At 51.5% G+C, this 15933-nt stretch overlaps 1 protein-coding gene and 1 long non-coding RNA gene across 10 annotated transcripts in view; one reads left to right on the forward strand and one right to left on the reverse strand.

The window, feature by feature from the left end:
* Nucleotides 1-15933, reverse strand: part of LOC137462409 (uncharacterized) — a 405163-nt gene that overhangs the window by 358988 nt on the left and 30242 nt on the right. The gene's annotated exons all lie outside the window — the stretch shown is intronic.
* HIVEP3 (HIVEP zinc finger 3) overlaps nucleotides 1-15933 on the forward strand; it is a 253756-nt gene that overhangs the window by 186872 nt on the left and 50951 nt on the right. For 8 of the 9 annotated variants that reach the window (XM_068172672.1, XM_068172674.1, XM_068172675.1 and 5 more), the window contains 2 exons: nucleotides 1347-7022; nucleotides 11205-11350. In XM_068172672.1, the coding sequence (XP_068028773.1) occupies nucleotides 1908-7022; nucleotides 11205-11350 (5261 nt within the window). In that variant the 5' untranslated portion in view covers nucleotides 1347-1907. The remainder of the gene's footprint in view (nucleotides 1-1346; nucleotides 7023-11204; nucleotides 11351-15933) is intronic. The other variant, XM_068172679.1, reaches the window with a different exon arrangement.

The raw sequence follows: 15933 nt of genomic DNA on the forward strand, positions 1-15933 counted from the left end.
CATGTCCCTGAACTGAGCCCCTCATGGGGGATCCATTGTCCCCACTGGGTCCCTGCCTCTCTCCATGAGGGAGTTGTGTCCAAGGACTTGCACCCTACATTTGGCCATCTGAGGAGACAGTTTTCAGAGAGTTTGTGAAGTCTGGTTGGTCACGATGTGTCCCAGGGTGTCCCAGCATCATTAGACTGTTAAATTCAGCTAAATCCCCTCAAACTCCAGGTCCCTTTTCTGAGTCCACAGGGTTGTAGGAGTGAATGAGGAGTCAGGAATTCTTGGAGGACTTTGTGGTTTCTCCTGCTGGCTCTTCACCCTTCAAGAGGAAGTTGGGCTCAAATCTCAGTCCCCTGCACCTTCCTGCTCTGCTGGACTGGCACTTCAGCCCCATGCCCAGGGAACACAGGGCTTGGAGTGATTTCCTCTGATTAATCCAGTGGAATCCTGTCCTAGCAAGGCACTGCACTTCAAGGCAGGCAATACCTTCAGAAAGAAGGATAATAATTTATTTGTCATTATAAATCACACCTATCAATTAATTTAATTTAGAAAGCACCTCCCTGCTTTTCCTTCAGAGCATCCCACCCATTTCCACTCCATCTTCTGGAGACACTGATTCCAGTGCAGTCAGGGTGCAATTCCAGTGCAATTCCCTCCCGGAGTGTCCCATCAGGAGCTGTTTGCTGACCAGGGTGGTTAATATGGTTTGAGAGGTTCCATCCACACTCATTTCAAGGGAGTTTACCTTTAGAAACAGCCCACGATGACACCCCACAGGTATGCCACAGAAATTGGATTTACATCTTTGTTTGGTGACAAAAGGCAGGAAATTAAACAGGCAACAGTTCAATGAAAGCTCCTCTTTACCTGCCTTTGTTGTAGGTGGCACTGAGGATTAGCACAGCTCAAGAGCAGCTTTTATCCAGAGAAGATGCCTTGCTATTTGTCAGGGATATAAGAGGTGTGAGGCAGAGCTTTGGAGTCAGTCAGTTTGGAAGGGAAATACAATTATAAAAACTTTAAACCCCTAAATGTTTGCAGGAGATTAGGAGGAACTAGAGTATGAAAGCGTTTTAATTCATTTTTCCAAACTGTCTCTGTTTCAAGTTCCTGTCTTTGTTTGCTGCCTCAGAGCCAGGTTTTGTGAGCATTAAACCGAGTCCCTGAGGTTTGCCTGAGTGCAGTTTATGTTTAGGTTTAGGCAGACATTCAATGAGTTGTTCTGAATTATATGTGTACTAAATATTTACTGTTAACCCCCCCCCCCAACAAGAATGAGCAGCAGTTAATTACTTACACAAAAGCTAAAGTAGTGTTTTTTTTTTCTGTTTCTCTTTTGGATGTAATTACAGAAATGTGGAAAATACTTTTCCAAGGCTTTTGAACTCCAAAGTGGAACAGAAGGAAGACACAGGGGGACATCCACCGTTCAGTGTTATTTTCCTTGCACAGGAGAGAGAGAGAAAAAAAATAAAAAGGATCTTTCTGAGATGAGCACTAAAGTCTCAAGTTTTCAAAGGTTTGCATAACAAACAAGAGACACATTGTGGGTTGCATCTTGACTTTGAAGGCTTGCCACTGTCAACTGAAATAAAATGGCAAGGTTTAAAGCCTTAACCAAGTTCACAAGGAAAATATTTGGACTGAAAGTTTTGGAAAGTTTTCTCTCTTTGAAGTAGTTTGTCATGTGTTACCAATGTGAACTTTATTGACCTTGAAACGTTTTTTTTTTTGAATCAAATAGCAACTAGTGACACTTTAGTAAAATCTTAAATCAACAACCATCTCCTGGCGGCTCCAGCTTCGTAGCAAATGCAGGCAAAACAGGGAATCTACAGAGGGGACCTTTATTATTCATAAATGAAGCCTGCCAAAACCTTCCCGAAATAGCATTCAAAGACCCTTTTAAGGTCATGGATCCTGAACAAAGCCAGAAGAGCACAAAAAAGGCTGAGGAAAGTCCAAGAAAGAGGCTTCCCAAAGGAGAGGCTTTCCAAGGCAGTATTTCATCCCCAACTACGTACCAGGGCAGCTCTGCTCCTTCCCAAGGAACCCCTCTCCGAGATATTATCTCGCAGCAGCACTTTTCCGGCTCCTTGCCCGTTCCGCGAGAGGAGCCTCAGGAGAAGCCCGGCCACCAGAAACAACCCAAGCCCTCCTCCTTTGACCACCCCGCCCACGTCCCGCAGCTTCAGCAGCACGCACTGGCACCAGCATTTATGTCCCCGGGGAAGCCGGAGCATGTCCTGGAAGGTCCCACATGGCAGCTAGTTGATCCAGTCAGGCCAGGGCCCTCTGGCTCCTTCCCGTCCCCTGGGCTGCACGCCCACCACGGCCAGCTCCTCCCATCCCAGCCGCCCATCATTCCCGCAGAGGACATGCCGGCCATGCAGAAGGTCTTCATCCCCCGCCCCGCCCAGGTGTCCCTGAAGCAAGCTGAGGAGGTGCACAAGAAGGAGAAGAAGCCCCAGAAGCCGGGCAAGTACATCTGCCAGTACTGCAGCAGGCCCTGTGCCAAGCCCAGCGTGCTCCAGAAACATATCAGGTCCCACACCGGGGAGAGGCCCTACCCTTGCATTCCATGTGGCTTCTCCTTCAAGACGAAGAGCAATTTGTACAAACACAGGAAGTCCCATGCTCACCGGATTAAAGCTGGGCTGGCCTCAGGGATCGGAGCAGAGATGTACCCATCGAGCCTGGAGATGGAGCGGATTGGTGGGGAGGACTTTGAGGAGCCGACAGAAGGGGAAAGCACGGACTCGGAGGAGGAGACGGCAGCGATGTCGGGTCACGCTGTGGAGCTGTCGCCCAGGCAGAAGCACACCCTGCTCTCCAGCAGCCTGCTGAGCACAGGGAGCCAAGGCTCCAGCCACGACCGCTGCTCATTGTCCCATTCCAGCATGTCCCAGTCCCTCGAGGACAGCTCCCAGTTCGTGGAGCCATCATCAGAGCACGCCCTGAGCCATAAGTCCGAGGACACCCACACCATCAAGCAGAAGCTGGCATTGCGCCTGAGCGAGCGCAAGAAGGTGATCGACGAGCAGGCGTTCCTGAGCCCTGGCAGCAAAGGCAGCACAGAGTCTGGATACTTCTCCAGATCCGAGAGCGCAGAGCAGCAGATCAGCCCTCCCAACACCAACGCCAAATCTTATGCCGAGATCATCTTTGGGAAGTGTGGGAGGATTGGGCAGAGGTCGGCAGCGTTGGCTGCAAACACAACCCAGGGGTTCCCACACCTGTCCGGCGACGAGAAGCCCAGCATGGTCCCATTGTCTGTGCCTAGAACACAGGTGATCGAACACATCACTAAGCTAATTACCATTAACGAAGCGGTCGTGGATACCAGTGAAATCGACAGTGTGAAGCCCAGAAGAAGCTCTCTATCAAGGCGTAGCAGCATTGAATCCCCAAAGTCTGGGGCGTACAGAGAACCGTTTCAGTTCGATATCAAGTCTGGTTCCAGCAGCCAACTGGATGCAGCGAAAGTGTTGGCGTCCCACGGTGAAAAAATGAAGCCCGAACAATCATTGTTGTCACTTCAGCAATCCCACAGTGCCACAGAGACAGTGCCTCTCCTAAGAAGCCACTCAATGCCTTCTGCTGCATGCACTATAAGCTCCCCACACACCTTTAGAGGTAGTTACTCATTCGATGATCACATAATGGAGCCGGAAGTCTTAAGCCGCAGCCAAGCGTTTTCCTCCCACCCTCGAATGCTAAAACGCCAACCAGCTATCGAGCTACCCTTGGGAGTGGAATACACCTCGGAGGAGGTCGGCTCTGCCAGCAAAGAAAGTGTTCCCAAACCTCCCGAGGAGCCTGAAACCAAGGAAAGCGATCTTACCAAAAAGTCTCGCAAGGGCCCAAAGGCGAAAGGGTTCATGTACGAGTGTAACGTGTGCGGCGCTCGCTACAAGAAAAGGGACAACTACGAGGCCCACAAGAAGTACTACTGCTCAGAACTGCAGCTCTCCAAGCCCCGCTCTGCTACGTCCCACACCTCATCAGAGGCGGAGAAGAGTGCGGCAGATCCCGATGTGTGGCCCCAGATGATGCATTACAAGCTGGGCAGCACCTTGGAGCTCACCCCACTGCGGAAGAGGCGAAAGGAGAAGAGCCTTGGGGATGATGAGGAACCTCCAGCTTTCGAAGTGTCTGACACCCCCTCCTCCAGCACTGGCACAGGCACTCAGTTTGCAAACCTGGCCTCTTCTGAGGTGGCTCTAAACCTGACCCGTGAATCCATGAAGTCACCAGCAGACTCGGGAAAATCTGCACCTTCTGAGGCCAGTGCCAGCTTCCATTCCAGGAACACCAAACCAGCTTCGAGTGCGGAGGGCAAGGAGAGGAGAACAACCTCCAAGGAGATCTCTGTCATCCAGCACACGAGCTCCTTTGAGAAGTCAGACTCCATCGAGCAGCCCAGCAGCTTGGAAGAGGACAAGCCCCTGTCCCAGTTCCCACCTCAGCCCACGCCCCAGCACAGCCGCCCCCCTCACTCCCTGCAGCCCAGGCTGGTCCGCCAGCCCAACATCCAGGTCCCTGAGATTCTGGTCACAGAAGAGCCGGACAGACCAGAAACAGAGCCAGAACCTCCTCCAAAGGAGCCGGAGAAAACCGAGGAATTCCAGTGGCCACAGAGGAGCCAGACTCTTTCGCAGCTCCCTGCAGAGAAACTCCCACCCAAGAAGAAGCGGCTCCGGCTGGCAGAAATGGCCCAGTCCTCTGGGGAGTCCAGCTTTGAGTCCGTCTCTCTCACCCGGAGCCCCAGTCAGGAGAGCAGCCTATCCCATGGCTCCAGCCACTCCATCTCCTTTGACCGGGATGACCACACCAAGCCAGAGTTGAGTAACCAGCCCTCCGAATCCCACCCAAAACCTCCCAGCGTTGGCTCCCATATGCTGATGGTCCCCAGCCACCATCACCATTCCAGGGAAATGAGGAGATCTGCTTCCGAGCAGACGCCCAACGTGTCCCACCCTTCCCAGATGTCAGAGACTCGCAGCAAATCCTTCGACTACGGGAGCTTGTCATCCACCCCTGCCTCCACCCCTGGCCCGTCCACCTCCTTGGCCCCCCAGGAGAGGAGGAAATGCTTTCTGGTGCGGCAGGCCTCCCTCACCAGGCACCCTGAGCACGAGCCAGACCCAGCCTCACTGGGCTGGCCGGACACGGAGGATCCAGCTCCTTCTTCAAGTAAATCTCCTGCCACAAGTTTGCCCCATCAGCCGACCACATCCTCCCCTTTGCCCTCTCACGGCACCTACCCGAGTGACAAGAGCCAGCCAAAGGACAGCCCCGAGCCATCCTACAGCCCACCATACACAGAGGCTCTGCAGGTGTTCCACCACCCCGTGCCACAGCTGACGCTGCATGAGAAGCATTTCATGGCCCCTCAGGTTTCCATATTCCCCTACCAGCACCTCCTGCCACAGCCGGGGCAGTCTGCAGAGCTCTTCGCTGCACACACCATGTCTGACATCCTCTCTGCCCAGTTCTCCATGCCTCAGATCCCTCCCTCCCTATTCCAGACCCCGCCACTGCCCCTCCCGCAAACACTGATCCACCCGGGCCCTCTCCACATCGCTCCTCCCTTGATGTCTCACCCCGCTGAGGTGTCCTTCAGGCACCCTTCATTCCTGCCCGTGCACTACCCTGGCTCCTCCCCGATCCCCTCAGCCTTTTTCCTGCCTCTCCAGTCTCAGTTTGCCCTCCACTTGCCAGGTGATGCTGGTGGACATTTGCCACAGATCAAATCCAGTTTGTTCTCAGCAGCAGGAAGTTCCAGCCTGTCCCCGTGCACGGATTATGACTCGGACAGCAGGTTGCACCCTCTGACCTGCACAGCGAGTCCCGCGCTGTCTGTCACCGTGACCCAGCTTGTTGTCCCCACCCGGACAGAGCCCATGGTATCCCTGGTTGTCCCCGTTCGCATCCAGACCAACATGCCCTCCTACGGCAGCGCTATGTACACCACGCTCTCCCAGATCCTGGTCACGCAGTCCCAGTGCAGCTCCTCCACCATTGTCCTCCCCAAATTTGATGACCACCAGCCCAAGGGCGCCCTGGTGTGCAGCGCTGATGTCCACGGGCTGGGTTTTGACCTGGCCCAGATGATCACAGAGGAGCAGAGAAGCCTTTTCCAGAGCCCATACCTGAGAGTGCCCCTGCCCTTACCAGAGAGAAAGGGCTACATGCCCCTCACCTGCCCCTCAGACAGCATCCTCGGCCTGGAAGGGGGCCCCTCCACAGTTGGGGGGAGCAAAAGGATGCTGTCCCCAGCTGGCAGTTTGGAGCTGACGATGGAGACACAGCAGCAGAAGAGAGTGAAGGAGGAGGAAGTGTCTGAAGGAGAAGATAAGCTGGAAGTGGTGAAGCCACCCAGTGCAATAGAGGAAGGGAAAAAGCAGGATAAATCTCACTTCCTTGCAGAAAGCCAAGACAGGGTGGAGGTTGAGACACCACCCAGCGTGTCCGTGGAGCAGTCAGAGCCAAAGGAAACCCCGAGGAGTTCCCAGCAGGCAGTGTCCCAGTCGGGTTCCCCGAGCTGTGAGGCACTGCAAGAGTACGAGCAGCCAGCTGGCAAACAGTTCCTCAGCCAGGAGCCTTTGCAGCCCGTGAAGGAGGAAGACTCCAAAGAACTGGTGGAGCAGCCTCCACCAACCCCTGCCAGCACTGCTCCCGTGCCCGAGGGCGCCGCCAGCGCGGGGAAGGCTCGGGAAGGCACAGACACCAAGAAGGTCCTGCAGTTCCCCAGTCTCCACACAACCACTAATGTCAGTTGGTGCTATTTAAACTACATAAAGCCAAATCACACCCAGCAAGCAGATGGCCGCTCCTCGGTGTACGCCAGCTGGTGCATCAGCCTCTACAACCCCAACCTGCCCGGGGTGTCCACCAAGGCAGCCCTGGCCCTGCTGAGGTCCAAGCAGAAGGTGAGCAAGGAGACCTACACCATGGCCACCGCTCCGCGGCCTGAGGCGGGCAGGCTGGTCCCGGCCAGCTCCAGGAAGCCCAAAATGACCGAGGTAATGCAATCCTATCTCTTTCTCCTGATCCATTTGGATGCGTGGGTAGAGGGGGCTGAGGGCCGGGGCGTGGCTGTGTTGAGCTTGGTTGGGATTTACTCTTCCCGCTGGTGCTTTGGGAAGCGCCTGTTCTCAGTGAAGCTCTTAGAGTGAAGAACCCAAACCCCACTGAAACCCCATCCCAGCAGGCAGGAGAGCCTGCTCCGAGGCCAGGTTTCTGTTCTCCAGTTCCTACTTGCTTTGTAACCCAAAAAGTAGGAATCACCACCACCACCACCACCCCACGAACCACCACTGCTCCAGCACAAAGGATTAGACTTCATTTGCATTTGTCTTGATATTTCAAAGAGCTTTACAACTTTTTGGTTTGGTTTGGTTTTGGTTGTTTTTTTTGGTTTGTTTAAACGCTGTTATAATTCCCTACATTTTGCATGTTAGAAATGAAAAAAAAAAGGATTACCTTGGGGAAATGGGATTCTGTCTGGTTGTGCATCTGCTCATCTCACATTAATGAACATGGAGAGGCATGCTTAAAAGTATTTAAGAAATATTAAAGGGAGATTTGCAAGTGTATCTAGGCCCCTGAAGAAGCACAAAGGCTGACAGTGACATTTATAAAAGTGCCTCAGCGTGTCAGACACATTGTGTTAAACACTCCTGTGGTTTGGTCCGTTTGGTCCAGAGATGTCCACCTGCTTTTCCAGGTATTTAAGGATATTTTATGCCTGGTTTTAGAGTTAAGATTTCACAGTGTGTTCCCAGGGGCAGAGCTCCCCCAAGGCATTGCCCACATTGGCACAGAAGTCTTTAAGACCTTCCTGTAAGCTGCCTAATTTTATGTATCTCATTTTAAAGCCAGACTTTACCCTTCCCGCCTAATGCTGAACCAAACAGATCCCTTTAATCCAGATCATGTTCATGTAGATTAGCAAACAGAATCGCTCTAAAGATTTTGCAATTTGATATTCATCTCAAGTCAATTTATATTGATGGATTATTCATTTTATTTCTGTGTCATGAAATGAACTCTGAATATTAAATTTATCATAATCGCTGCTGCAGCTGCTGCTTATAAATATGTCTTAAATACACAGTAGAATCGCTTTGATTCAATAAATCTTTATTTCTATTCAGCATTTCCATCATTCTCCTGCAGAAATCCAAGAGACAGATTTCTAGGGACACAGGGGCAGATAATTACCTGAGCAGTGCAATAACCACGCTGAGATTTATGCACTATTTTTCCAAGGGTTTTATCTGAGTGGTGCCGTAGCATCCTCAATTTCAATCCCTAAAGGAAGTGCCTGTGCTGCTCTGAGCCCTGCTCTTTGCCATGGTGCTAAAACCCACACCCAGTGTGTGTCCAGAGGTACCAGACCCTCCTGCCCTGAGGGGAAAGGTTAAACAGCAATGGTTCAGCCCTCACTCGTCCAAACCCACATTTCACTGCATGCATTTCCCCCGAAGTCTCCTAAACCCCCTCAACCAACCCCTCCAAGCTGCCTGGTGGTGCAGGTTCAGGTTAGGGTTAGGAAGAGTTCACCCTGCCCAGTTCACCTGGGAAACAGCAGATCCTAAACCCAGCCCTCCTCCCCGTGTGGCTGGCAGAACCCCTGAGAGCTGCAGCTGAGATAAATCGAATTCTTGCCAAGCACAGCACTAATTTGTGATCAGTGGGAGTGAAATCCTCCGTGCAAGGTTTAAAACACGGGTGGGGAAGCAGCAGCTGCCAGGACGTGCAGCAGCAGTAGCATCACTCCAGGGTTGGAGTCCAACCCTCAGTTAACTCTGCTCTGGCTCCTTCCCTTCGAGATTCCCTCCTGTATGTAACTCCAGGTTGTCAGCTGGCCTCCCAGGAGATGTAAAAAAGCTCTGGTATTTTGTACAGTTATGCATGCAGCAAACAGTAGTTCTGTATGTGCTGTCTCCGTCCTTGGCTTGGGGTTTAAATTTCCAGTGGGATTTGCTGAGCAGATAATTCTGGAATTCTGGAGTGGTTGTGGGCTCCAGCGTGCATGTAGGGTGACACTGTACTGGGGCTTGCACTCTCTGTAAATTCCAACAAGATTGTAAAAGGGGATAGTAGTGACTGTATGATTTTGGCTCTCTGGTGCCTTTCATCTGTCAATGTTTTTGTGCTTTCGAAAGTTGCAATAAATAAACCTCGTGCTACATCTAGCAAGTCAATTGTTTTGTATTCCTCAGTGAACCTGGGAAGGTTGTCCCTAGCAGTGTTCTGAGCCCATAGCTCCTATCAGGAGATGAAGTCACAACCCTAAAAGCTTAATTTTTGAGGGTTCTGAGTGTCTCCTGCTGCTGATTTTCTCACTGTCATCTCCCACAGCCACCAGCTCAAGACCATTCCTGCTGTTAAATGGTTCAAATGGTTCCTGGCACTGTTTTGCTCTGGGCCTTTTGTCATTAAATTCCTGGCACTTTTAGGGACATGGGACTGCACAGGGACCATTCCCAGGAGGCTTCTAGGATGGGTGCGTGGATGGTGTGGACATGGGGCTGATCTGGCCTCAAGGACAGAGAGCAACCCTGGGTGCATTTAACGCTCTGAGCTGAGCTCCTGAAATTCCTGGGCAAATTTGAAATGCTTGACACCAGTTCTGCAAAGCAACTTTTGAGTGAGTCCATCCCTCCTCCTGCTGAGCATCCCGTGGCAGCTCCAGCAGCTGGGGGGGCTGGGTTATATCCCACTGGATTCTGTAGGACTCTGTTGGAGCTGCTCACTCTGTGGCTTTCCCCAAAACCAGGGGAGACAAAGAGGCTCCGCTGGGGTGATTCATCCCCCTACAGACAAGGCTGAGGTGAGGCAGGTGAGTCACCTGGGCAGCCGCCACTCCTGCCAGCCAGAGCCAAGGGTGACCAGCTCTGCTTCAGGCTTCAGGGGCTGCCTGCAGGCCAAAACCCCTCTAAAAACTGCTCTCAGCTGCCTGCAGCCTGTTTCCATCAATTACAGATACTGTGAGGATATGGATCCAGGATCCTCATCCAGGACATGGATTCAGCTGAATGTCAGAGTGATTGTGTGAGAAGTGACCTGGGGGAAAGGCATCTGCTTTCCTTTCTCTGGAGATCCCCGGGTTTGTCCTGTTGGGCTGTAGGGGACCAACATCCCAACATTTCATTCCAGGTGTGGAGAGCTCTCCCTGGCTTTGTCCCAGGATTTAGGACATCCCAACATTTCATTCCAGGTGTGGGGAGCTCTCCTTGGCTTTGTCCTGTTAGGATTTAAGGGGCAACATCCCAACATTTCATTCCAGGTTGGAGAGCTCACCTGCACTTGTTTTGTTAGGATTTAGAGGGCCACATCCCATTATTCCATTACTGGTGTGAAGAGCTCTCCCTGGCTTTGTCCCAGGATTTAGGACATCCCAACATTTCATTCCAGGTGTGGGGAGCTCTCCCTCATCCCACCCACAGAGGCAGCTTTGATGTTTAGGTCCATCCTATAACAAACAATGTTCATCGTGTAGGTGAGGTGTCAGGGCATGACTTAAACCTTGGGCTAGACAAGGTTTAGACACAAAACCCCCTCAACAAGTGGCAATTTAACAGTGAAAAAGCAGATTTTACCCTGGGAATGTGTGGGGAGGTTGAGGATTCTTTTCTCCCGTGGGTTTTGTGGCTTTCTCTGGGCTGCGCCCTTGGCAGCAGGGTTGCAGTGAAAGGAAATCACCCAGGAGCACTGATTTATGTCAGGCTAGGGTGGCTGAAATCCAAATTTGTGTGAATGTGTGTGAATGTGGGGGAAACCCGAAGGTTCAGTGCACGAATTCTGCAGATGCCTCCTCTCCAGATCTTTCAGCTGTGTATTTCAGAGAGAGGATTATCCAGGGACAGAGATTTGGGAACAGAGACCCCCACATGCTCAGAGTCACCCCAGCCATCACACTTCTCTTCATCCTCCATTTTTCCAGTTGGCAAGAGCTGGATAACCTGGAGGGAGCAATTAAAATACTTGTCAGGGGTCACAGTAAATACACCACAACCCTCAGGGCCCCAAATCCAGCAGCAGGGCCCCATTTGTTAGGGGGGTGCCCCAGTTCCAGCTCCTGGTGTCAGGAGCAGCGCTGGGGATGCCGCTGGCTCTGCTGGGGCTGTTTGCTCTGTGTGTGCCTGCCAGTGATTCTGTCTGTAATCATGGATTGTTTTGCTCTTTTGGGGAGATAGGTTCATTTGCCTTCGCTCCTTTCTAATGAAGGTCGAAAAGATATAACTAGAGCTGAGAAGGAAGAGGAGAAAAGGGGAAAATCAGAAGAAGAGGCTCTTGTGACCAAGCGAGGGGAGCCAGTGAGGATCAAGATCTTTGAAGGAGGGTGAGTGTCTCATTTTATTTCTCTTCTTGTGTCTCACACTTGTGTCGAGTTGTTACAATGATGGCAAGGTGCCACTGGAGGTGAGCAGATGGAGCTGGATTTCAGTTTATTTTCCACAGCCACTGTTATAAAACTCAGCCCTCCAGATCTGGAGTGCATTAATTTCCTATTTTTGAGCTGTCTTTAAGTCAGCAGTTACCTGGATCTCTTTTCTGAGTGGGTGGTTGAGTGAAGAGCACAAATCCATCTTGCAGCTGTCTCTGAGGAGACAGAGGTGCACTCTGTATCTCCTCAATCTTTCCAGAGCCTTCTCCTGAAAATGATGTTCCTGATGGTTGTTCCCATTCTGAGGAGGATCTGGGCAGGTCTTTCCTGATGCCTGGGGTTTGGGTGGGGAACAAAAGAAGCATTTTGTTCATGTGATTTCCATCCCACCCAACCGAAATAGCTCAAACCAGAATGGATGCAAGGCCTTAATTTGATGTGTATCTTAAACCTCGGCTCCAGGTAATCCAGAGGGCGCCTCAGGAATTCGGCACTGGTCTAATGCTGCTGTTTATTTCTTTAAAATTTTAAAAAATAGCTCACAAGCAATGTGTCTGTGGGTTGCAATTAAAGACCATCCTTCCTGGGTGTTGCAGAGGGGGCCAAATTGGTGCAAGCAATTTCCAGCAGGATTTATCAGTTCTGCCCTTGCTGTTGGGTGGTCTTGGTTTCTGTGTGTTAGAAAAAGGCTTTCATTAGGCTGTGCTTGTGGTTTTTCTGTTGTTACTGGATGAAATTTGCTTTGATTTTAAAATACCTTGTTAGCAGATGGTCAAACTAGCAAAGCAAGAGGGAAAATCAGTGCTTTGGGAGAGGAGAGCTGCTTGCTGGTCAGGAAAACTCAGCTCTGCCCCAGCTGTGGGCTCTGTGTGTCCAGCTCAGGTTTGGGCAGGGAGTGGGGGATGCAAAGAACCAAACAGGACCAACCCTGCCATGGTTGTGGCCTGACATGACTCAGGAGCAGCAGAATGAGAGATTTGATGGGCTTAGTAAATCTGTCACCCTCCTGTAGCAGATGGGACCCCTGGGACCCACTGGGATGGGTTTTGTTCCCTTCAATCCCATGGGAACCTCAGTTCCCCTGGACTGGGTGGTCCCTGTGGCTGCTCAGGGGGACTCTTGCATTCCTTCCTGGCTCTGATTAAAGGAGCTCAGCATTACCATGACTGAAAATCCCCCCGCCCCTCTCAGAGCAGCTCGGGGGGCCCTCAGTGCTGCACCCCTCGTGCTGTGCTCACACAGGGGTGGCTTTATCCCCAGTCCCAGCACAGCCAAGGGACAGCGGGGTCTGTGCCGCTGTCAGGGTCTAATGCTGCTGTTTGTCCGGGCTCACTCCCTGATTGGGGTGGCCCGGAAAGGTGGAAAAGTCTCTCCTCCAACCCGTGCCTCCAAAGAAAGACTCAGTAGTCTTCAGTCATCCAGTCTCAAGGTAGTTTATTGTGTGTTATCTAAAAGATTTCTCCCTGAACTGCTGCGGTCCGTTCAGCAGTCAGGCAAGGGCACACACTGACTCCCAGGGGGCTGGTGCCCTCTTTTATATCATACATTATGTATTAAATGTTTATGGTTTTTCCCCAACGCCCATCACCTGTATTGAACAGTGACTTTCTACTCTAAACCAATCTGTGAGTGCCAACATCACCAAGAACATGGAGGTTAGGGTGAAGAAGGAAAGAGGACAGGGCACACCCAAATCCCTCCTTCTTAGAACTTCTGACCCCCATGTACAAAACTCAGACCCCTCTGTACAAGGCCTAAAACCCCCCTGTACAGCACTCAAAGATTCTTCCTTTCACTTTGTGACTACTTCTACTATAACATCTAAACTTTTGTGATTTCTTGTTCTTCCTGCAAGGTTGGTAAATTGTTCCATGGGTCAGGTTCAAAGCCACAGGGGTCTGTGGCTGCATTCCAGGGTCTCAAATGCTTCTGACCTGGGCCCGGAACATCCAAGAGTGTCCAAGGGACATTCTGGGTTCTGACAGCTGTTTATTTCTTAAAAATTTTAAATTACTCCTCCTGTTTGCTGCCATTCCCAGGATGGACTCTGAGAGCAGAGGGCTGAGGACACTCAGGCCGTGTCCAGCATGGCAGACACAAACCAAAGCTGTGTGCCATCCATCACCAGGGAGTGTGCCAGCCATCCTGAACCTGTGTTGGGTTTAATTTTAAACTCCCTGTGGCTCTGCCTGTGTCCCTCTGGCTGGGACACACCAGGAGGTCAGAGCAATGAATTCCATGCCTGAATTCTGTGTCTGGCTGTCATGGCAGTGCCCAGGGCCAGCAGGACAGGCTGTGCTCCCAGGCTGCTCCGTGTGCTCCCTGTCTCATTCCCACAAGGTTTTGGTGTCGTGGTGTTCAGCCCCAGCAGCCAGGACCTTTTTCTGCTGCTCCTTCCCAGGTGTCTGCCAGGACCTTTTCCTGCAGATAAATCCACAGGGTGCCAGGTCTCTTCTGCAAGCTCCCAAATGGATCAGACTCCCTTTCCTGGCCATCTCTTGAAAATGTTTTTACAACAAGTGCAGCCATTTTCAAGACATTATTTCACTCTCTTATTTTGCTCTTTTTCCCTATAAAAATTTCTTCCTTGACTCATTTTGCCCCTTATTTATTGGTTTCACACTGAATGCTGCTGGCCAGGCCCATCCTTCTAGGGTATCCAGTTGGCTTCAAAGCTTTTGTATCCATCCCACAGTTTGTTGTCTCAACCAAGGACTGAGATTATAAGAAATTCACAAAAGGTCAACTCTTTTAGTTCCTTCTTCCCATCATTTTTTATTTCCTTGGAGCTCTTGCCTTTCTCTCTGCCATCTTCAGCACTTTTCCTTCTGTAGAGTCATGTGGCTTCCCCAGTCCCATCACTTTCCCCCTCAGAGCACTTCCAGAACCATCTCTGAGATTTCTTCTGCTGCTCTCCAGCCTCCTAGCTGGAATTTTATTCCTTGGCTTTCAGGGAAGACCAGAAAAGCCAAATTTCTTCTTTTCACCATTCCCACTTGTCAGGAGGGAACTCATGAACCCCCTCAGAGTGCTGGGGGCAGCTTGGCTCCCCTGGTCTGCCTTGGAGGTGTCTCCTCCACAGCTCTGGGAGTGGATGGCTCCTTTTGTTTCCCCCTGGGAAGGGGTTTGAATCCAGCACTTGCAGGTTCCTTGAGCCTGGAGGTTCCTTGAGCGTGGGTTTGGGATCAGGGCTCAGTAGTGCCGGGTATGGGGCTAAGTCCTTCCCTCCCCTCTCTCTGCTTGAAGGATTTGTGGTGCCAGCTCAGGATGTGGCCCTGGGGTCCCAGGAGGAGCTGGCTGTGGAGATTTCCAGCTCCTGGTGAGTTCCCAGCCCTTCCAGCACCGGGCTCTGCAGACCCTTGCAGCCTCTCTGGTGCCTGGAAGCCTCAGGAAGGACGTGCATGGTCCTGCCTTAAGTTCTCCACATTAAACTGGGGCTGGGGTCCACGGAGTTTTCTGTTGGAAGAACAAATTCCTCTTGGAGAGGAATCGAGTGCCTTGAGGTCACTCCATGTGTAATTTCAGCCACAGCTTTTTATTTGAAATCATGGAATTCTGTCAGGCTGGATCAATCCCCATTGTGAGCAGATGGCCCCAGCCCTTGGCTGGGAGGTTGGAGTCATTTGACACCCCAAGGACGGGCTGGAGGCTGCACAGGCTCCTCGGGCTGTGTTGGAGAGAACCATTAAACAGCTAGGTCAGTGCCTGAGCTCCTTAAGGAGCCAATCAAAATATCCACTGGGCATGTCCTGAGGGATGCTGTGGTGGTCTGGAGCAGGGAACATGATCTCTGAAGGTCAGACTGGCCAGCAGCGCCGCAGGAGAAGTGCTGTGGTTCCTTGGTGGCTCGGTGTCACCTTCATGACCCCCCTGGGGTGCCCATTCTGCAATCTGACATCATGGAACCAGAGATTGGTATCGACCTGGTGTGGGAGTGGGGTCTGTGCTGCTCTCAGGGTCTGCTCAGGGATGTGCTCCCTGCTCGCTGCCATTCCCATGATGGAACCTGAGAGCAGAGGGGTGGGGATGCTCCATCCATGTCCTTCTGCTTCACAGCCCAGCCCTCTGTGCTGCTATGGGGACAATTAGTTGGTTTGGTCAATTAGTTAATTACAACCAGTGGGAAAAACAGTACCAAGATATATAAAGCAAAACACCTTAACTGACATCCCCAAAGCAGTGCCACGTGTAGTGAAAACTACATTTTCTCTTTGGAAAACTGGTCCTTTTTTTCCTACTTTAGGGAAAAAAAAAACACTTATGGCTGTAATGTTGTGATTGGAGGAACAAATATCTGAGTATCCTGGCATTCCCACCTTAAAAAGCACCTTCCCTTCACACCACCCCATGGAAAAAACCCACACATCCACAAGAAGAGCTCTTCACTTCAGAGGGATGCTCAGAGTAGAGCTGTGCCCCATAGGCTGCTCCGCTCTGCAGTTCAGAGGAATCCAAACCCTTCCCTCTTTGTCTTCACCAAAATGTGACAGAGGTGGAGGTGCCCAGCCATGGGATCTCCTGAACTGGTGTTCTGAACT

The sequence above is a fragment of the Anomalospiza imberbis genome, chromosome 25, assembly GCF_031753505.1.
Source record: "Anomalospiza imberbis isolate Cuckoo-Finch-1a 21T00152 chromosome 25, ASM3175350v1, whole genome shotgun sequence".
NCBI classification, from domain to species: domain Eukaryota; kingdom Metazoa; phylum Chordata; class Aves; order Passeriformes; family Viduidae; genus Anomalospiza; species Anomalospiza imberbis.